The 18554-nt window shown below is 41.1% G+C and overlaps 1 protein-coding gene across 1 annotated transcript in view; it reads left to right on the plus strand.

Annotated features, from left to right (window-relative positions):
* Nucleotides 1-18554, plus strand: part of DCDC1 (doublecortin domain containing 1) — a 690767-nt gene that overhangs the window by 181141 nt on the left and 491072 nt on the right. The window contains exon 8 of the mRNA XM_073604506.1: nucleotides 4344-4510. Coding sequence (XP_073460607.1) covers nucleotides 4344-4510 — 167 coding nt within the window. The remainder of the gene's footprint in view (nucleotides 1-4343; nucleotides 4511-18554) is intronic.

Below are 18554 nucleotides of genomic sequence, written 5' to 3' on the forward strand. Positions count from 1 at the left end.
GGGTTGATTTGCTAAGGGCAAAAAGACGGTGCACTTTGCAAAGTGCAGTTGCTCCAGAGCTTAGTAAATGAGCAAAAGCTCTGCTAATTTCCATCATGCAATCATGTGCAAGCAAAAATGCAATTTTTTTTTTCATTTTCCTTGCACGTGATTGGGTTCTCTTTGCAAAGTGAAGCCTTACCTCATTTACTAAGCTCAGGAGCAACTGTACTTGCAGGGGGCAACTGCAAAGTGCACAGTCTATTTGCCTTTAGTAAATCAACCCCATAGTGTACCATTAGCATATTGATATTACGGTGCATGCATGCCACAGGGGTTCCACTCATGTGTGGATCTGCTACAGGCTCCAGGACCCGCCAGAGATCTGACCATGTGCACAAAGACACCATAAGCAATGCAATCCCCTGGTCTTGGAATATCTGTGTGGGAAACTCCCTCTGTGCGCAGATGCTCTGTTTCTGTTTGGTCCTGAAAGCTGGGCAAAGTCTTTGGCACATCTGTGCACGCACTATATTTTTTAAAGATGGTGACGCCGTATGGTCAAGACGTACAAAAAAACCCCAACCATTTTGCATGCAAGGTGTGCAGAAAACATATAGGCGTTGATTTGCTAAAGGCAAATAGGCTTCTCACTTTGCAAGGGAAGTTGCACCGGCGAAGAGCATAGTGAATGTGGTGAAATTTCACTTTGCCAAGAATACCCAATCACATGCAAAGTAAATAAAGCAGCATTTTTGCTTGCACATTATTAGATGATGGAAATCAGCAGCGTTTCACCACATTCACTAAGCTCTGGGGGAAGTTCCAATGCAAAGTGCAAATTCCCTTGTAAAGTGAACAGCCCATTTGCTTTTAGTGAATCAACCCACCAGAGAACAGCTTTTTTAATGATGGACAGTGTCTACTCACTAACACCTAAGCATTTTCCCAAATGTTTTACTGCTCAGAATGGCATTTAAATTCCTGTCCATGTCTGTGAATCCAATCCTTTGCACGTCAGGATTGGTACACTTTCCATAGAGTGTAGTGATTGACATCCTCCTATCACTTAACTAAAACAATTAATAAAACATTTTCACTACAGATCAATACACGTGTACATATAAGATAATCGTGGTGTTTAAGACCTTAGCAGATACACCTAGTAAGAGATCTTTGTAGAGGGAAGATGGAGAAGATTACAGGCTAGCTTGGATTAGTTCAGTTAGCAAACTTTTCTTCCCCTTGAGATGAAAAAGAGATGTCTGGTAGGAAATATAGGCATATGGTCTCTGTACAAACATCTGTTTAAAAAATATATATAATATAATAATTTAAAAGATATATAAGGAACAGAGAATGAGACCCCGTAGAGCATTGCATAGATCCTGGGGTTGATTTACTAAAAATAAAGAGGCTGTTCACTTTGCATGGGAAGTTGCACTTTGCAAGAGAATTTTTCTCATAGCTTAGTGAATGTGGCAAAGTTTCACTTTGCAAAGAATACCCAATCATGAGAAAGGAAAATAAAACAGCATTTCTGATTGCACATGATTGGATGATGGAAGTCAGCAGAGCTTTAACTCCTTCACTGGGGAAAATTCTCCTGCAAAGTGCATGTTCCCCTGCAAAGTAAACAGCCTATTTGCTGTTAGAAAATCAACCCAATGGTCACTTTGCCCTGCTGGTACAGTTAACATTTACAGAAGGATAAGTTAACAATGGAAGCCTTCAACAATAAGAGTCTGGAGCAACTGAACCTGCAGAGTGCGACTGCACTTCGCAAAGTGCATAGTCTGATCGGCTTTAGTAAATCAAGCCCATAGTGTCAGCAATACCAGAATTTTCCATGCTGCATTGCTTTCTGTTATATGTATCGGCACATGTGATGTATTATCTTATATTTTTGGGGGTTAACCTCCCTGGCGGTATGATTATGTCAGATTTTTGCGTCTCAAAGCGGTACAATTATTTTGCATAGAAATTTGGCGTTTTATATTGTAGACCTGTAATTCTTAGCAATAACACACTTAAATCTGTCCACCAAGAGTCTAGTAGATAGCCCGGGTATGATGAAGTTTGAAACACAAAATCATAAATTATAATATAATAAATAAATATAAATAATTATTAAAAAAAATAATAATATAATAATAATAAAATTAATTTCCCCACCATTCACTATCGCTCAATTCTGCAAGTGTTCTAATTTACTATCGCTGTTTTCTAGGTGGTCTAAAACCACTTTTGACGTAAAGGGACACTTTTTGGTTGCTATGGACATTCTCAAGTTTCCAGGCAGAAAGAACAGCATATGTAATATAAAACTGCATGCACGGCATTGGACAAAGCACTGGGGACAAAAGGGATGTGAAATAATTTCATACAGTAATGTAATCTGTAAGATTACAGTGTACTGTATGTGTTATGAATTTTCACTTTTTTGAATTATCCGCCGGGCTCCGCCCCCGTGCGGCGCGACGCTAGCAGGGAAAGGAGCCCGGCACACAGAGCTTCAGGTGGAGGACAGAGCCCGCAGACACAGCGGGGGACATCGCAGGATCCTGGGGACAAGGTAAGTATACCACACCAGGATCCTGCAATGCAATCCCGAGTGTGGCTCGGGGTTACCGCTAATGGTGCTCAAATTTATCCCTGAGCCACAATCGGGAAAACCGCCAGGGAAGTTAAACATCCTAATCACTTTACTTGATAATGATGGCAAATGCATAACAGTTTTAGCAACTGATTACTAAGATGATTTACTAAGAACTTATTCATACTTTTATTTGTGTTGGTCAATATGATGATGGACGTTATGGTACCTGTGCCCTTAATTATTGGTCCTCAGAGCACTTCTATTCATCAAAAAACATACCTTACTCTATGGGGTTGATTTACTAAAGGCAAATAGACCGTGCACTTTGCATAGTGCAGTTGCACTCTGCAAGAGCAGTTGCTTCAGAGTTTAGTAAATGAGCAAAAGCTCTGCTGACCTCCCTCATCCAATCATGTGCAAGCAAGGATGCTGTTTTTTTATTTTCCTTGCATGTGATTGGGTACTCTTTGTAAAGAGAAGCTTTACCTCATTTACTAAGCTCTGGAGCAACTGCACTTTGCAAAGTACAATCTATTTGCCTTTAGTAAATCAACCCCTATTTGCATTGCATTACAGCACATGTGTTTTCTGATGTATACATTGTGGTGCTTAAAGGATCAGGCACATTTTTACTACATAGATGTGCAATGGGGGTGCATTAAACTGAATGGGAGCATCCCCAAAACACATGTACAATATGCACATTGAGCGATTATTGTCATGCATTACAATATGCGTCAATGTGTGCATGAATCCAGGCTAACGCCCATGCCACAGTATCACTTTACAGGACAGAAAAGTTCTCACCTGCTTCCAGAGTGTCGCTCCTTCTATGGTTGGATGAGGGCTGCTTTGCCACCGGTGAGCGACATTTTGCAGCATTTCCATCAGCAAAGGAGTGATGCCTTTTTTCTCTGCACTTTTGGCAATCATGTCGCTGCTAAATTGTCACCAGCAACAGGATGGTAAGTGTGCCATGGGCCTAAAGGAGCAGAGAATTTATACTATGCAACGTGAATATTTACTTGGCTAAATGAAAATGGTGAAACTGCCTTTAGTTTCAGCATCCAATCAGGTGCAAGATCGTTTTTTTTTTTAAATTTCCTTACAATTGATGAATTCTTAGTGAAAGTAGCTTTACCTTATCCACTAAGCAAAGTCAGTATTTAATTTGCAAATTAAAAAATGTTCTACTCCTTTAGCAATTAACCCCTTTGCATCCATTTTGTTGTACACATTTAACTTTAAAATTGCCTATCTTTTGGTAATTACAGCACACTTTCACAAAGTCGATACATGATCTCACATATAACAGTTCTTTTCAAAATCTCCACAAGCTAGATTTTATGTTTTTTTGGGAAGGGGACAGACAGCCACCGTCTTGTAGTCTCTTTCAGGACAATGCAAGTAAATTTCAGCAGGGTTTGTTCCAACTCATCTGTGATAAATGAGAAGATAAGGCAATCAGTGCACAACATGACACTCTGTTCAGTTAGTTAGACACTCTTCAGAACTATTCAGGTGTGCTCTCACAGCTCAGAAATCTGACATAGGGGGGTATCTCACTATAAATGTGTCTTCATTGCCGCTTACAATTCATGGAGCATTCACATTACCTAAGGCTTAACCCGGGTCATTTATCACTCACATTACACATTAGTCCTCTTGTCATACTAAAGCTTTGGATTTGAGCCTGGCTGAAAATGTTATTTTATTTTATATTGATCATGAAGTTTTTTTTTTTTTTTTTTTCTTTAATCTCTAGTCCCTTTTCTTGACACATGCTTGCAAAACTCTCTCACCTATTTGCGAGGACCTGTGTGGGTCTCTAAGGGAGAAGGCTTCAGCCCTACGGGAGTTAAGGTCTACATTCAAGGCGTTTTGTCGGCCCTGCGTCAACGATTGAAGTCAGCGAGAAGCTACAGCAGCCAGGTGAGTTATCATGCTCTTTGTATTCTTTTTCCCCCCGTCGCTGTACTTGATTCAAGGCAATGATTGGCACCATGTCATAAAGAGGTGTGACATTTATACACTGTGCTGTGCTAACCATTAGGATGCAGAGATACGTTCATGGCATCTAAAAGCAAGGTTTCGGGAATAGAGCTAATTGCATGTCTATTGTGTGGGATGTTGTGTTGATTTGCTGCATACTGTGCACGGATTAGAGTGCATAGACACTGCACAAGACCAGATATCTATCCTAAGGAAGAATAAAAGACTCTAAGCTGATTCTAGAAGGCAAATGCAAAAATGACTGGTGGTATTGCCCATAATAACCAAAATCCTTTTTCTATTTATGTATTCTTTTATATCGCTCCAACGTAACCCTTAGCAATTTTAGAGACAGTATTAAATAGTCCAAAAATCAAAGCACCTTTGGAAATAGGGACTGTTGCGGATGGTTCAGTACTTTCTGTAAACTGCTAAAGGGTATGTATGGAGTTTTACATGAACAGAGCACACTGAACCATCCACAACAGTCCATTCTCCCAAAGGAGCTTACAATCTATTGTGCTTAACACAATCACATACCCCAGGGACAGTTACAGATATTTTTGAGCCATCATAGAAAACTGCAGTACTTAGAGGCAGTATTTGTTCAAAAACATGGAGAGCATACAAACGAATACAGATACCGCCATTGGTGCAAAACTAGGAGCCCAGGAACCAGATTACTAAAGCCACAATGTCAGAGAAGCAAAGATAAATTCTTATTAGTTGCCAGTGGAAACATCCTTACTTTTCCAGCTTGCATACACACCCTCACCTCTCCTACCCTTTCCTATTTTTCTATGAAATAATATAATGGTGCTGATAGTCATTGTGAAGTACCATTGTGTAAGGTGTGCTGTTAATTTAAAAATGTGAATCAAAAAACAATTTAAAAAAAGTAAAAATGTAAAAAAAAAGTAATTATGCGGAATGCTTGGGGCTTCCAAAGCAGATGTTGTTTGTAATTTGGAGCTGAAAATATATTAAATTTGGTTTGGAAACTGATTCCTGGTTAGTCCTTACCATTCCTTTCGATATTAAATTATTTAGCAAGTGTTCCAGAAAGTGACCATGTCAGAGGGTGCCGAGTGATCAGTAGAAGGTGCGGGGTGCTTTTTAAAATGTAGAATGTGAAGGTGTGGCCCATATCAACCAATCTAATCTTGAGTGCCATTTTTTTAATAATTGAAAAAAATAAAAGCAATTCTATGGCGAGCAACACTAATATTTTAGTTAGCCACTAAGAATATCACTTTGACGTTTTTTTTTGCCTTCTCTACCTCTGTATTTATTCCAGGCTACCATGGTACATCATCTTTATTGTTTACTATGGCCAAAAACAGAAAGATAGTTGCCTTGTTCTGTATCTAACAAGCCTCAACTCTACATCTGTAATTTCTCAGTACTTGTCAAAGCCTGATTGGTTGCTGTAAAACATCACAAATAGTCTTGGACAGTTCTTCTCCCACACACGTTGGTATATGAGGCCCAGTGGGTTTTTCCTGTAGTGTTAGCAGTTGCTATGGGTAATACAGTTATTCCATTTGACCTGTTTTTAACATGAGGCTAGGGCTTTTGGACATGGGCATTTTATTAATGAATAGCCATTTGCTTTTTATTTTAAAAGAAACCTATACTGAAATGAATAAGCTGCTATTGCCAACCTGTCCTTTTTAAAACTGTGTCTTAAATCTTCAGTGCATTCTATGCGACGTAACCAAAATCAGTTGATCAGAAACTTCAGACCAACCTTCCTTGCTCCATGTTTGTTATGGATCAGTTATTTACAAAGCATTAGCCCCCTTCATACCTATGCAATGTGCAGTAAAATGCACACTCTGTGCCATGTGTTGTTGTGCTATTCATGTACAATGGCAACCCAAGGCACGAGTCCAGTAGGTGACAACTAAATCATGCTACAGCATACCACTAACCACAAATTGATGTATGTTGTGGTGCACCGCTTAAAAAATGGTTGAGTTTTTGATTCATTAACTACTTCAATACTGGGTACTTTCACCCCCTTTCTGCCCAGGCCAATTTTCAACTTTCAATGCTATCACACTTTGAATGACAATTGTGTGATCATGCAACACTATACCCATATGACATTTTTATAATTTTTTTTGCACAAATAGAGCTTTCTTTTTGTGGTATTTAGTCATCACTGGGTTTATATTTTTTGCTAAATAAATGGAAAAAGACAGAAAATTTTGATTAAAAACCGTGTTTCTGTTATACAATTTTGCAAATAAATAATTGATCTTCATAAATTTAGGCCAAACTGTATTCTGCTACATTTCTTTGGTGAACATAACCCAAATCAGTGTTTATTATTTAGACTGTAGGAAAGTTATAGAGTTCACAAATTATGGTATATATACACTGAGCAAAATTATAAACGCAACACTTTTGTGTTTGCCCCTATTTATCATGAGCTGAACTCAAAGATCTACAACTTTTTCTATGTACACAAAAGGCCTATTTTTCATAAATATTGTTCACAAATCTGTCTAAATCTGTGTAAGTGAGCACTTCTCCTTTTCCGAGATAATCCATCCACCTCACAGGTGTGGCATATCAAGATGCTGATTGGACAGCATGAATATTGCACAGGTGTGCCTTAGGCTGGCCACAATAAAAGGCCACTCTACAGTAAAATGTGCAGTTTTATCACACAGCACAATGCCACAGATGTTGCAAGTTTTGAGGGAGCGTGCAATTGGCATGCTGACTGCAGGAATGTCCACCAGAGCATTGCCCTTGAATTGAATGTTCATTTCTCTACCATAAGATGTCTCCAAAGGCGTTTCAGAGAATTTGGCAGTACATCCAACTGGCCTCACAACCGCAGACCATGTGTAACCACACAAGCCCAGGACCTCCACATCCAGCATCCTTACCTCCAAGATCATCTGAGACCAGCCACCAGGACAGCTGCCGGAACAAACAGTTTGCATAACCAAAGAATTTCTGCACAAACTGTCAGAAACCGTCTCAGGAAAGCTCATCTGCATGCTCGCTGTCCTCATCGGCGTCTCAACCTGACTGCAGTTCGTCGTCGTAACCAAATGCTCACATTTAATGGCGTCTGTCACTTTGGAGAGGTGTTCTCTTCACGGATGAATCCTGGTTTTCACTGTACAGGGCAGATGGCAGACATCATGTATGGCGCTGTGTGGGTGAGCGGTTTGCTGATGTTAATGTTGATCGAGTGGGCCATGGTGGCAGTGGGGTTATGGTATGGGCAGGCGTATGCTATGCACAACGAACACAGGTGAATTTTATTGATGGCATTTTGAATGCACAGAGATACCGTGACAAGATCCTGAGGCCCATTGTTGTGGCATTCATCCACGACCATCACCTCATGTTGCAGCATGATAATGCACAGCCCCATGTTGCAAGGATCTGTACACAATTCCTGGAAGCTGAAAACATCCCAGTTCTTGCATGGCCAGCATACTCCCTGGACATGTCACCCATTGAGCATGTTTGGGATGCTCTGGATCGGCGTATACAACAGCATGTTCCAGTTCCTGCCAATATCAAGCAACTTCGTAGAGCCATTGAACAGGAATGGACCAACATTCCACAAGCCACAATCAACAACCTGATCAACTCTATGCCAAGGAGATGTGCTGCACTGCGTGAGGCAAATGGTGGTCCCACCAGATACTGACTGGTTTTCGGACCCCCTCCCTGACCCCCCCAATACAGTAAAACTGCACATTTTTGAGTGGCCTTTTATTGTGGCCAGCCTAAAGCACACCTGTGCAATAATCATGCTGTCTAATCAGCATTTTGATATGCCACTCCTGTGAGGTGGATGGATTATCTCGGCAAAGGAGAAGTGCTCACTAACACAGATTTAGACAGATCTGTGAATAATATTTGAGAGAAATAGGCCTTTTGTGTACATAGAAAAAGTCGTAGATCTTTGAGTTCAGCTCATGATAAATAGGGGCAAACACAAAAATGTTGCGTTTATAATTTTGCTCAGTGTATTTGAAAATTAATCAATCCTGATGTACCGATGGCCTAATTTCTAATCTAATTTCTTAAGGCCTGAAAACGCCAGGACAGTACAAATATCCCCCAAATGACTCCTTTTTAGAAAGTAGACAGTCCAAGGTATTTAGTAAGAAGCATGACGAGTTTTTTGAAGTTGTTATTTTTTTGTCACAGTTTGTTGGAAAATGAAGGAATCAAAAAAATAATATTTGTTGTACAATAATTTTTTTTACATACTGTCACCAGTGTAGTACAGCGTCATCATATAACTGGTGTTGCGGTGATTAGGGACACTGACTGGTGACAATATGTAAAAAAAAAAAAATAAAAAACGAATTCATTTTTTTCTTTTTTTTTAATGATTTTATTTTCTAACACACTGTGACCAGAGCAATGCAGTGTTACCATAGCAACACTTTACTACTCTGGGAAAGTGATCAGGATTTTTTTTTTCAACACACTATGATTGCTTTTAACAGTGAATTTCACTGGTATAAGCAACCATTTTTACTGATGCAGTGTGTATTGTTGTGATTAGCTGTGATAGGCCACAGCTAATCACATGGTGCAGATGGGCTGTGATTGAACCTGTCTGTACCATGTGATCACTGTGAGCAATCACAGTTAGCAACACAACTGTACACAATAAATGGCATTAATCAAAGCCATTCATTGTTTGCAATTTGTCTTCTGATCTGCTATAATTGGTTTCAGCGATCACATGGTACCGGCAGCGGACCGGTAAACTGATCAGTCATCGGCAGTGTCTGGTAGACACAGTCAATGACAGATCGTGCCACATCGCAGCCTGTTTCCGGAGGACGTCATATGATGTCCACCTGGAACAACAAAATTCCTGTCCAGCCATCATTTGACAATAGGCTGAGCGGGAAGTGGTTAAAAATGCATGGGTTACCTTAAAAGAACATATGTTATCCCATGAAATACTGCATAATAACACAAAACAGCAGACCTAAAAGCCAGAGAGGTCTTTCAGAAGGAGGTCAAAGATGACAGTTGAAATAATTGGTCTGTGATCAATAAACCTGGTTACAAACATTTACAATCTGATTGTACAATCTCATTTAGATGTAAATCTAAAATCTCAAGTAGAAGAAGTTCATTTTGCCCCATACAATCCATCGCTCTTCTGGGGGATCCACAGCAGAGATGGTTTCTCCATCTTTAAGAGAGTCCTTGAGTTGTCAGAGTTTTGCTCTGAAGGAGACCCTCACCAGACAGCTTTTAATGATATTACTGTCCTTTCACTTGTTATAACTTACGTCTGAAAAAGTTGACCTATTGGTCCAAGAAATGCATTCCAAGAAACGCATTGGGTAGTATAAAACATATAGCTTGTAGAAACCAAAATCAGAGATTTTTGTTTTGCAATTACTTGAAGTCAAAATGACTCATAAAAAAGTTGAAATACTGTATATTGAATAACAAAAGCTGTGATATGTGAAAGGACGAGATCTAATAAACATGTGTTATAATACATTTGATCAAATACCCCTCTCTGAGATCCATGTAAACCCCCACCCACCTCTTTCTCCCACCCCCCTATCTGTGATTATTGAATAAAGAAAATCCATATCTAAATTCCATTTTTTTCTTACCTTAACCTCTGCTCATGTGACATTGCAGCCCCAAATCTTCTCCAGTATGGTTTAATTCTTGCTTAGGCCTTTAGGTGTCTATGGCACTGCCTGCGTGACAAGGACACTTGCTATTGGATGGCTGTAGGCAAGGTCCTTCCCCCTTGGGTAAATAAGAGGTCTGACATCATCACAGGAGCATGGTAGAGGACTGGTGGTCTCAGGGCGCCATCACAGCATTAGTACAGTCCCCTGCACTGGAACTGGTGACAGTAAGGGACCCGGATGACGCACTTAGTTTTATTCAAGTTTTCTGGAATTCAACTGATTTTTTGGGTGTGTCAAATAAAGTTACTGTAAAACTAGCTTTACACATAGATTTCTCTCATTCAGCCTTTATCTATGCCAAACAAGGAATTTCCCCTGCCAGTTATCTGTAAGGACGCAGTCACTGTTCAGCAGCAACTTTCCAAACAGATTTTTTAATTGAAGTTTTTCAACCCAGATGGAGCCACCAGTGGTTCAAATTTCGACTGATTCAGCAGGAATCAGATGACGTTTGAGATGCGTATGGTAGGCTCAACCTCTGCTTTCAAAAAGTTATGTGAAATAATGTTGTGCATATCAAGTTCAGAGAGCATGTTATAAAAAGCCCCATTTCCATTTTTTGGATAAAAAATATATGCAATGCAAGTGATTGTGAACTCATATTTTTTTTTTAAATAACAAAAATGTTGTACTTACCTGTTCTGTGCTATGATTTTCTGATCCTTGTCTTCTAGGGTCCTTCGCCAGCACTCCTGGCTCCTCCCCCCTGCAGAGTGCCCACCATAGCAAGCCGCTTGCTATGGGGGCACTCGTGCAGGCTCACTCCCAAGCCATACTCTGTTTGTCCATTGACACACAGAGCGCGGCTCAGACCCGCCTCCCACTCCCTCCTCAATGGCAGTGGTTGACAGCAGTGGGAGCCAATGGCTTGTTTGTTAATTTTTTAATAAAGTTGTGTCTATGTGTAGTTTGCAATCGTACACTGTATGTACACGAGGGAAGCCATGTTTACTTATTACATACACAGGCTCTCCTTCCTGCTTTGGAGTGCTATACACAATGTTTGTGCTTTACTGTTGCTTTTAACAATGCAAGCCTAGAAGTTGAAAACAATGCACTTTTTACGTGGTTGATACCTTGACAGTCATTAGGGGGGATGATAAGTGAGGGGGAGCCAAACACAGAGCTTCCTCTAGTGCAGTGGTGGTCTCCAAATTCAGCCCAAGGGCCGTAGGTGGACCTAGGCTTGTCTTTATCTGGCCCTTGGGGCACTATTACACCAACTGACACTGTCGACGTGGCACTATTCTTCCCACTGACACCAACAATGAGGCACTATTCCTTCCATTCAAACCAATGATGGGACATTGTGCTCACTGATGCTGGGGCATTTTCTGCTTCCCCTGGTAACAGTCTGGTCCCCCTAAAGTCTGCAGGACACTAAACTAGCCCTTTGCTTAGAAAGTTTGGAGACCCCTGGTCTAGTGGCTTATTTGCAAATTTCTAAAGGTAATATTATAACAAAAACATGAAAGAACAAGCATATAGTATATGAATGTCACATTTAAAAACTGAGCACTGCAATAAAAATATCCAAAAATATGTTATATTTTCCTTTTAAGATAACTTCACATTGTGAACCATTTTACATTTCTTTATGTTTTCCCCCCATTCGCTTCCCTACCTATGACATCTGTTCTGCTAATGGCTTACAGTTATTGGCTGCTCTCATCTTCAGAGTTTTTCTCATGCTGCATCCATGTTGTTAAATCACCTATACTGTGTGTGTGTGTGTGTGTGTGTGTGTGTGTGTGTGTGTGTGTGTATATATATATATATATATATATATATATATATATATACATATATTGGGTACAATAAGTATTGAACACGTCACCATTGTTCTAGATAAATATATTTCTAAAGGGGCTATAAACATGAAATTTTCACCACATATCGGTAACAACCCATTCAGTCCATACATACAAAAAAAACAAAACAAATATGTTCAGAAATTAAGTTATGTGTAATAAAATGGAATGACACAGGGAAACAATATTAAACACAGGAAGAAAGAGAGGTGCAAAAAGGCATGGAAAGCCAAGACACCAGCTAAAATCTATCAATAATTAGAAAGCAATCCTTTCCCCTGTCAGTGCAAATTAAAATAATCTGGTTCAGTCTCAACTGATGGCCTATAAAAAAGATGTCTCATTACCAAGGTGTCACACAAGAAACATCTCATGATGGGAAAAAGCAAAGAACTCTTTCAAGACCTTTGCAACTTTATGGTTGCAAAACATACTGATGGCATTGGTTACAGAAGGATTTCTTTCTTTTTTTTTTTTTTTTTTTTTGAGTTTAAAAGTAATACAACAATACATAAGACAGAAAATTGAACAATTTGCTCATTGGGTACATAGAAGATTACGTATACAAAGAAGACGAGTATTATTCACAGCACTAAACTAATATTCCTCTATATAGTTAAATGGTAATGCTCTAATGTCCCTGCACCCCCCGCCACCAGCACCCCATCCGGGATCTTGCTGTACCGATGGTCTAGAGGTCCAGAAACCCAGAGCATAATTTGAAGAGAGAAAATACAGAGGAATAAAGTATTCTGAACATTATGAATATTGAGTAACGCAATAATGACAAAAAGATCAAGAACAAAGTCATTACCAAAGAAGCAACAATCTGAGTTGTACTCTCAGGGCGGGTCGAACAGAGGTCGGTCACCGGAACTAGAATACTTTATACGTAAGGACCTGAGGGAACAATGAAGGGAAACCTACCCCGAGATCAACCCATAGATTAATTAAATGAGAACTTATTAATGCCGAGAGCCAGGGAAAAGAAGTATCAAGAAGTGCAGTGAAGGGAAAGAAGAGAAGAAAAAAGGGAGAAAAAAAAGAAAAAAGAGGAGAAAAGGTAAAGTGCGTATGACAGAGGTTTGGGGAAAGGAGGTGCACAGAAGACTATCACAAGAGAGTGTCCGGGGACCACCCTGGGAAGGAATCGAACCTATGTTTTACGATTCAGAATTATAGGGGGATCCCCATCTGGGTAGCCCAAGGTTCCCAAATGATTTTAAATTTGTCCAAAGTGTCCAGGATGGTATTGGAAATCTTTTCTTGCATCATTATCCAAGAAATTTTTTGTTTAGCTAAACGGAAGGATACTGTCGGAGATTTCCAAGACCGGGTAATAGTCATTTTGGCTCCAAGGAGGATAAACCGAATCAGCCTCTGGTTAGGTTTAGAAGTTTTGGGGATTGGACCGTTAAGTAAGGCCATAGTTGGGTCTTGCTTAATCGCAAAACCACAGGTTCTGCGAATAAGGGAGAAAATCTTATTCCAAAACATTCTGATTCTAGGACATTCCCATAAAATATGTAGAAGAGTACCTATGTGGTTGCATCCTCTAAAACAGAGAGGTGATGTTTGAGGATAATATTTGGCCAGACGAGAAGGTACCAAATACCAACATGTTAAAGTTTTGAGGCTAGCCTCATTCAGGGACATGTTCAGTATACCTTTAAAAGAACGGGCAAAATTGGAATGCCATAGGTCCAGGTCCCAGCTGAAGTCAAGATCCCGCTCCCAGCTCAACATGTAGGCCGTTTTCTCCGATGGTTCAGCTAGAGATGAGTATATGAGAGAAATACCTCCTCTCGCGTCCACGGCCGAGGAGCACCATTGTTCATAGGGAGTTACTGAGAGAGGGCTTTCGTTGCTCTTCCATAAATGGTTCAGAAAATGTGATATTTGATAGAACCTAAATTTTTCGGAGGGGGGCATATCAAGTTTTGAGGTGCAGTATGGTAAAGTAAGGGGACCATTAGAATTAAAGAAATGTCCAATTCTGTATAGGCCTTTGTCTAGCCACCATTTGAAAGCTCGGATATCTAAACCTGGGGGAAACCTGGGGTTACGGAAGATGTGGGCAAGTGGTTGCCAGGTAGAGGTTAGAGGTCTCAACTCGTGAAGGGAATCACATAACTTCATCAAATGGGATAATGTAGGAGCTAGTATGGGGTGGCGTCCTTTAGGTAGGTTCCAAAGCAAGAAATCTAAGGTGTAATTAGGGACAGCTTCTCGTACCATGCTCACCCAGTCTGGTTTAGGCCCCTTAAGATAAATTGTGGAGAATTGGCTTAACTGCGATGCCTGATAGTACCACCACAGGTTAAATTTACAAGTTATGCGCTGCGCTTGGGTGACCCCAAAAACAAAATTAATAATAACCAACTTTGTGCTTACTAGTGCGATAATATTAAATACAAATAATATGAATGTAGAATAAATAAACAAGGTGTGAAAAAAGTGCTTGTTACACCATAAATTAGTGCTTATTAGTGCTTTTTACACCATACATAGTGTCTTAATCAACATAAAAAGTGTGCTTAGTGCTCAATACACAGTAACCTACTTTTCTTAAATGAAAAAAAAAAAAAAAAAAGTTCTCTATGGCACTCTCAATAGTGTGTGCAAATAATGTCCAGCAGTGATAATAAAACAATGCGTGCAGGTGGTGTTCAGCTGTGACAACAATCCAACATCATGCCGAAGATATCCTGAGTGCTGCAAAACATGCTCCTGTGCTCCTTCGTGACCCCCTTAAGCTAATGTGCTCAGCTCAGAGCGTGTGACTCAGCTTCTACCCTGAGTCCAAAATTGCTTTGGAGCCACCCCTGGGCTCAGTCTCAGTGTCTGCTCTACTCCTCCAGCTGGAAACAATGTGGCTCCATACATAGAATGAAAAGGAAACTATATAGTGTAATATAGTCAAAATGCTTTTATTAAAAGAAAACGCTCCCCACACCGGGGTACTCACATGGCACTGGTGCGTCAGTAAACCATACTATAACGGCTTTCTATGCAAAATCAGTGGAAGTTTGGTGCGGTATGCTGTGCTGAGACAGCGCTGGTGTAAAGTCTGTGTCAGTCTCTCCGTCCTGGCCCCTCCGAGGGGCGAGTTCAAAATCGTGGAGAAGTTGGATTATGTTGGGGGTAGAAATTAGGGGGGATGTAATAAATAAGAGGACATCGTCCGCGAACAAAGCACATTTGTGCATTGATTGGCCACAGCGGACTCCATGGATATCTGGATGTTGTCTTATGGCGATGACCAAGGTTTCGATAGCCACTGCGAAAAGAAGTGGGTAGAGGGGACAACCTTGCCTTGTGCCTTTCTTTATAGGGAATTTATCTGAGAGGTGTCCCTGAATTCTGACCTGTGCCTTTGGTTGGTGATAGAGGGATTCTAGTACATTAATGAAGTTAGGACCAAAGCCCCATTTCCATAGGATTGTAAAGAGGTAGTGCCAGACAACAGTGTCGAACGCTTTTTGAAGATCAATGGAGAGGAGGAAGCCCTCCTGGGGGGGCCGCCATCCCAACCCGACTTCATGAGGGAGACTGCGTTTACTGCTCTCCGTATCTGGTCCGGTCCCTGCCTCCCCGGGATGAACCCCACCTGGTCTTTATGAATGTAAGAACCTATAAATGAAGCTAGTCTGTTCGATAATATCTTTGTCATAATTTTTAAATCATTATTAATTAATGAGATTGGTCTGTAATTGCTCTATTCAATGGAGTCTTTACCCGGTTTGGGAATGACCGAGATGAAGGCTAGATTGGCATCAGGCTCAAGGGGGGAGGACTTGCTTAAGGAGTTAAAGAGACAAGCCAGATACGGAGAGAGTGTGTCTGTAAAGGTTTTGTAATAGAAGGTTGAGAATCCGTCCGGGCCCGGGGCAGAATCTTTTTTGAGGTTTTTTATGACCGCTCGGATCTCAGAGTCTTGAAATGGGGACTCCAAGATAGAACGATGGGAGTCAGAGATTTTTGGCAGCAGGATATTCTCTAGAAAGGAGTCTAGGTCTTTGTGGGAGATAGGACATCTGTCAGAATCCAAATTGGAATAAAAGGATTGAAAGGTGTCTAGAATCTTTTCGGGGTGTTGGGTAAGAGAACCCGACAGGGATTTTATTTTGGGGAGGGCAAAGGTCCTATGTTTCGGGGTGAGTTTGGCCGCTAACTGGGGGCCAAACTTGTTAGCGCGCAAGTAGTGACTGCCACTGATCCAATGAAGATGTCTATCTGCATTGGAAGCAAAGGCTGAATTGAGGGTCAATCTGGTGGTGTCAAGTTTAGAGAGAGTGGTGGGATTGGGGTTCCGCTTATGGGATAAACTGAGTTCTTTGAACTCTTTTTCTAGCTTTAAAATGTCTGCTTGTCGTTCGCGTTTTAATTGGGAGGAAAGTTGGATAAGCTTCCCTCTAATTACCGGTTTGTGTGCGCTCCAAAGGGAGCTAGGAGAGACGTCACCAGTGTCATTGATCAGGAAGTATTCTTTAATATCTTTTTCCAGCATAATACAGTGAACAGGATTGAATAGAATTTTTTCATTCAGGCGCCAATCTCGTGAACCAGGGGGCGATAAAGTATTTAAAAGTTTTAGTGTCACTAGGGAATGATCGGACCACGGAACATCTTGTATGGAGGCCTGGGAAGCTGTGTGTATTTCAGTAGTGGGCATGAAAATGTGATCAATTCTAGCATAGGTTTTGTGAGGGGTTGAGTAGTGTGTATAATCTCTTGTTGATGGATTGAGTTCCCTCCAGGTATCAATAAGACCTAAAGAATGGAAGAGTCTGGCAATCCGGAGACTTTGTTTTGGGGGGTTTTTTAAGGTGGGGAATCCCATGGTCTGATTTATCTAGAACCTGGTCAAACGTGATGTTGGAATCCCCGCCCATGATCACCCTACCTTCGAAGTGGGGTGAAAGATTTGCAAGTAAGGAGGAGAAAAATTTGGCTTGGCCCCTGTTAGGTGCATAATAGGAGATGAGGGTGCAGAGGTTTCCTTCAATCGAACCTTTGACTAAGATATATCTCCCATCAGTGTCCCTAATTGTTAAAGAGTGTGAGAATGGAGTCTGTTTAGAAAATAGAATAGCAACTCCCCGTTTTTTTTCATTAGCATTTGCAAGGAAGAAAGTGGGATATTTATTGTGGAGGAAGGAAGGGGAGTAATTGGAGGGGAAATGAGTTTCCTGGAGAAGAATTATGTCTAAGCCCCTAGAGTTGTAGCTTTGAAAGGCTTTGCGCCTTTTCACGGAGAAATTAAGGCCTTGGGTGTTATGTAAGGCAATCTTAAGAGCCCTCTGTAGTGGAGAAGAGTCAGCCATGGTCACGAGAGGAGGAATACGAGTGTGTGCGGTGTGGACCTACCCGGTTCCTTGTTGAATCGAACTTGAGTCTGGCAAGGTGGGCTCGAGACTTCAGCAGGAGAGTCTGGAACATGACGGTCCTCTGTGCACACTCCTGGGATAAATATAAAAGGAGAGGAAGTGAAAAAAAAAAAAAGAAGTAAAGAGAAAATAAAGAGAGTGAGTATATTTAATGATTTCCACAATCCAAAAACGAACAAAACCAGGCGTAGGCGCCTAGGAAAATGTAGGACCGAACTTATGAGCTCAGTCCTAGACCAAGACCCAAAAAAATATAGGGTCTCGGAAAAACAGAGACAACCTCAGCCAAGGTTGTGTGTCTGGTGTAATCAGAGGGATAACCCCTCTCGATCACAACAGAGGAAGTGGCAATGCTAACCCGACCGGGCCGCCGAGTCCCCAGCTTTAAGGGCATTATGGAACCTTAAAGCGTGAGGATTAAAGAGCTTTTGAGAAATAACAAACATGAGTAACTATAACAGATAACACAACATATAAAAATCCAACAGAACAGAAAACCTAGCTCTAGGCGGATGTCAGCGGGTAATTGGGAGGGGAGAGGAAAGGAAGGGAAAGGGAAGTGGAAGGAAGGGGGAGAAGGAAGGGGTAAGCTGAAATTTTGAGGCTGAGACTAAGGGCCGCCTAGGCACAGGAGATTCGAGCTATCAGGTCAATCCTGAGGAGACAGGGGTCCATTTTCTTAGAGAGGAAATATCAAAAAACTTGGAGCCTTCACCTGTTACCTCATGGGGAGAGGTCAGGTGAGGAGGAAGAGGAGAAATTGTTCTGCTCTCATGGGTAGAGAGAAGAGTTCAGTTGGTGTGTAATCAGTCACCACACAATTAAAGGAGGAAATTCTGGAAACAAGGACCTTGGAGGGCCCATTGGATTAGGAATCATCTGGGCGGATGAGAGTCACGGTGTCGCTTCATTTGCTCTTTATTCCAGATCGGAGTGATGGGGCTTCCTGAGGGGGGTCTCTTGGAAGAACTTGGTTTGTTGGGGGGCTCCTGGGGGGAAACTTCCTGGGTGATGAATCCGAGTCGCAGAAGTAAATGTTCACCTTCTTGAAATGATATGAAAC

The sequence above is a fragment of the Aquarana catesbeiana genome, linkage group LG11 (assembly GCF_042186555.1).
Source record: "Aquarana catesbeiana isolate 2022-GZ linkage group LG11, ASM4218655v1, whole genome shotgun sequence".
Taxonomy (NCBI): Eukaryota; Metazoa; Chordata; class Amphibia; order Anura; family Ranidae; genus Aquarana; species Aquarana catesbeiana.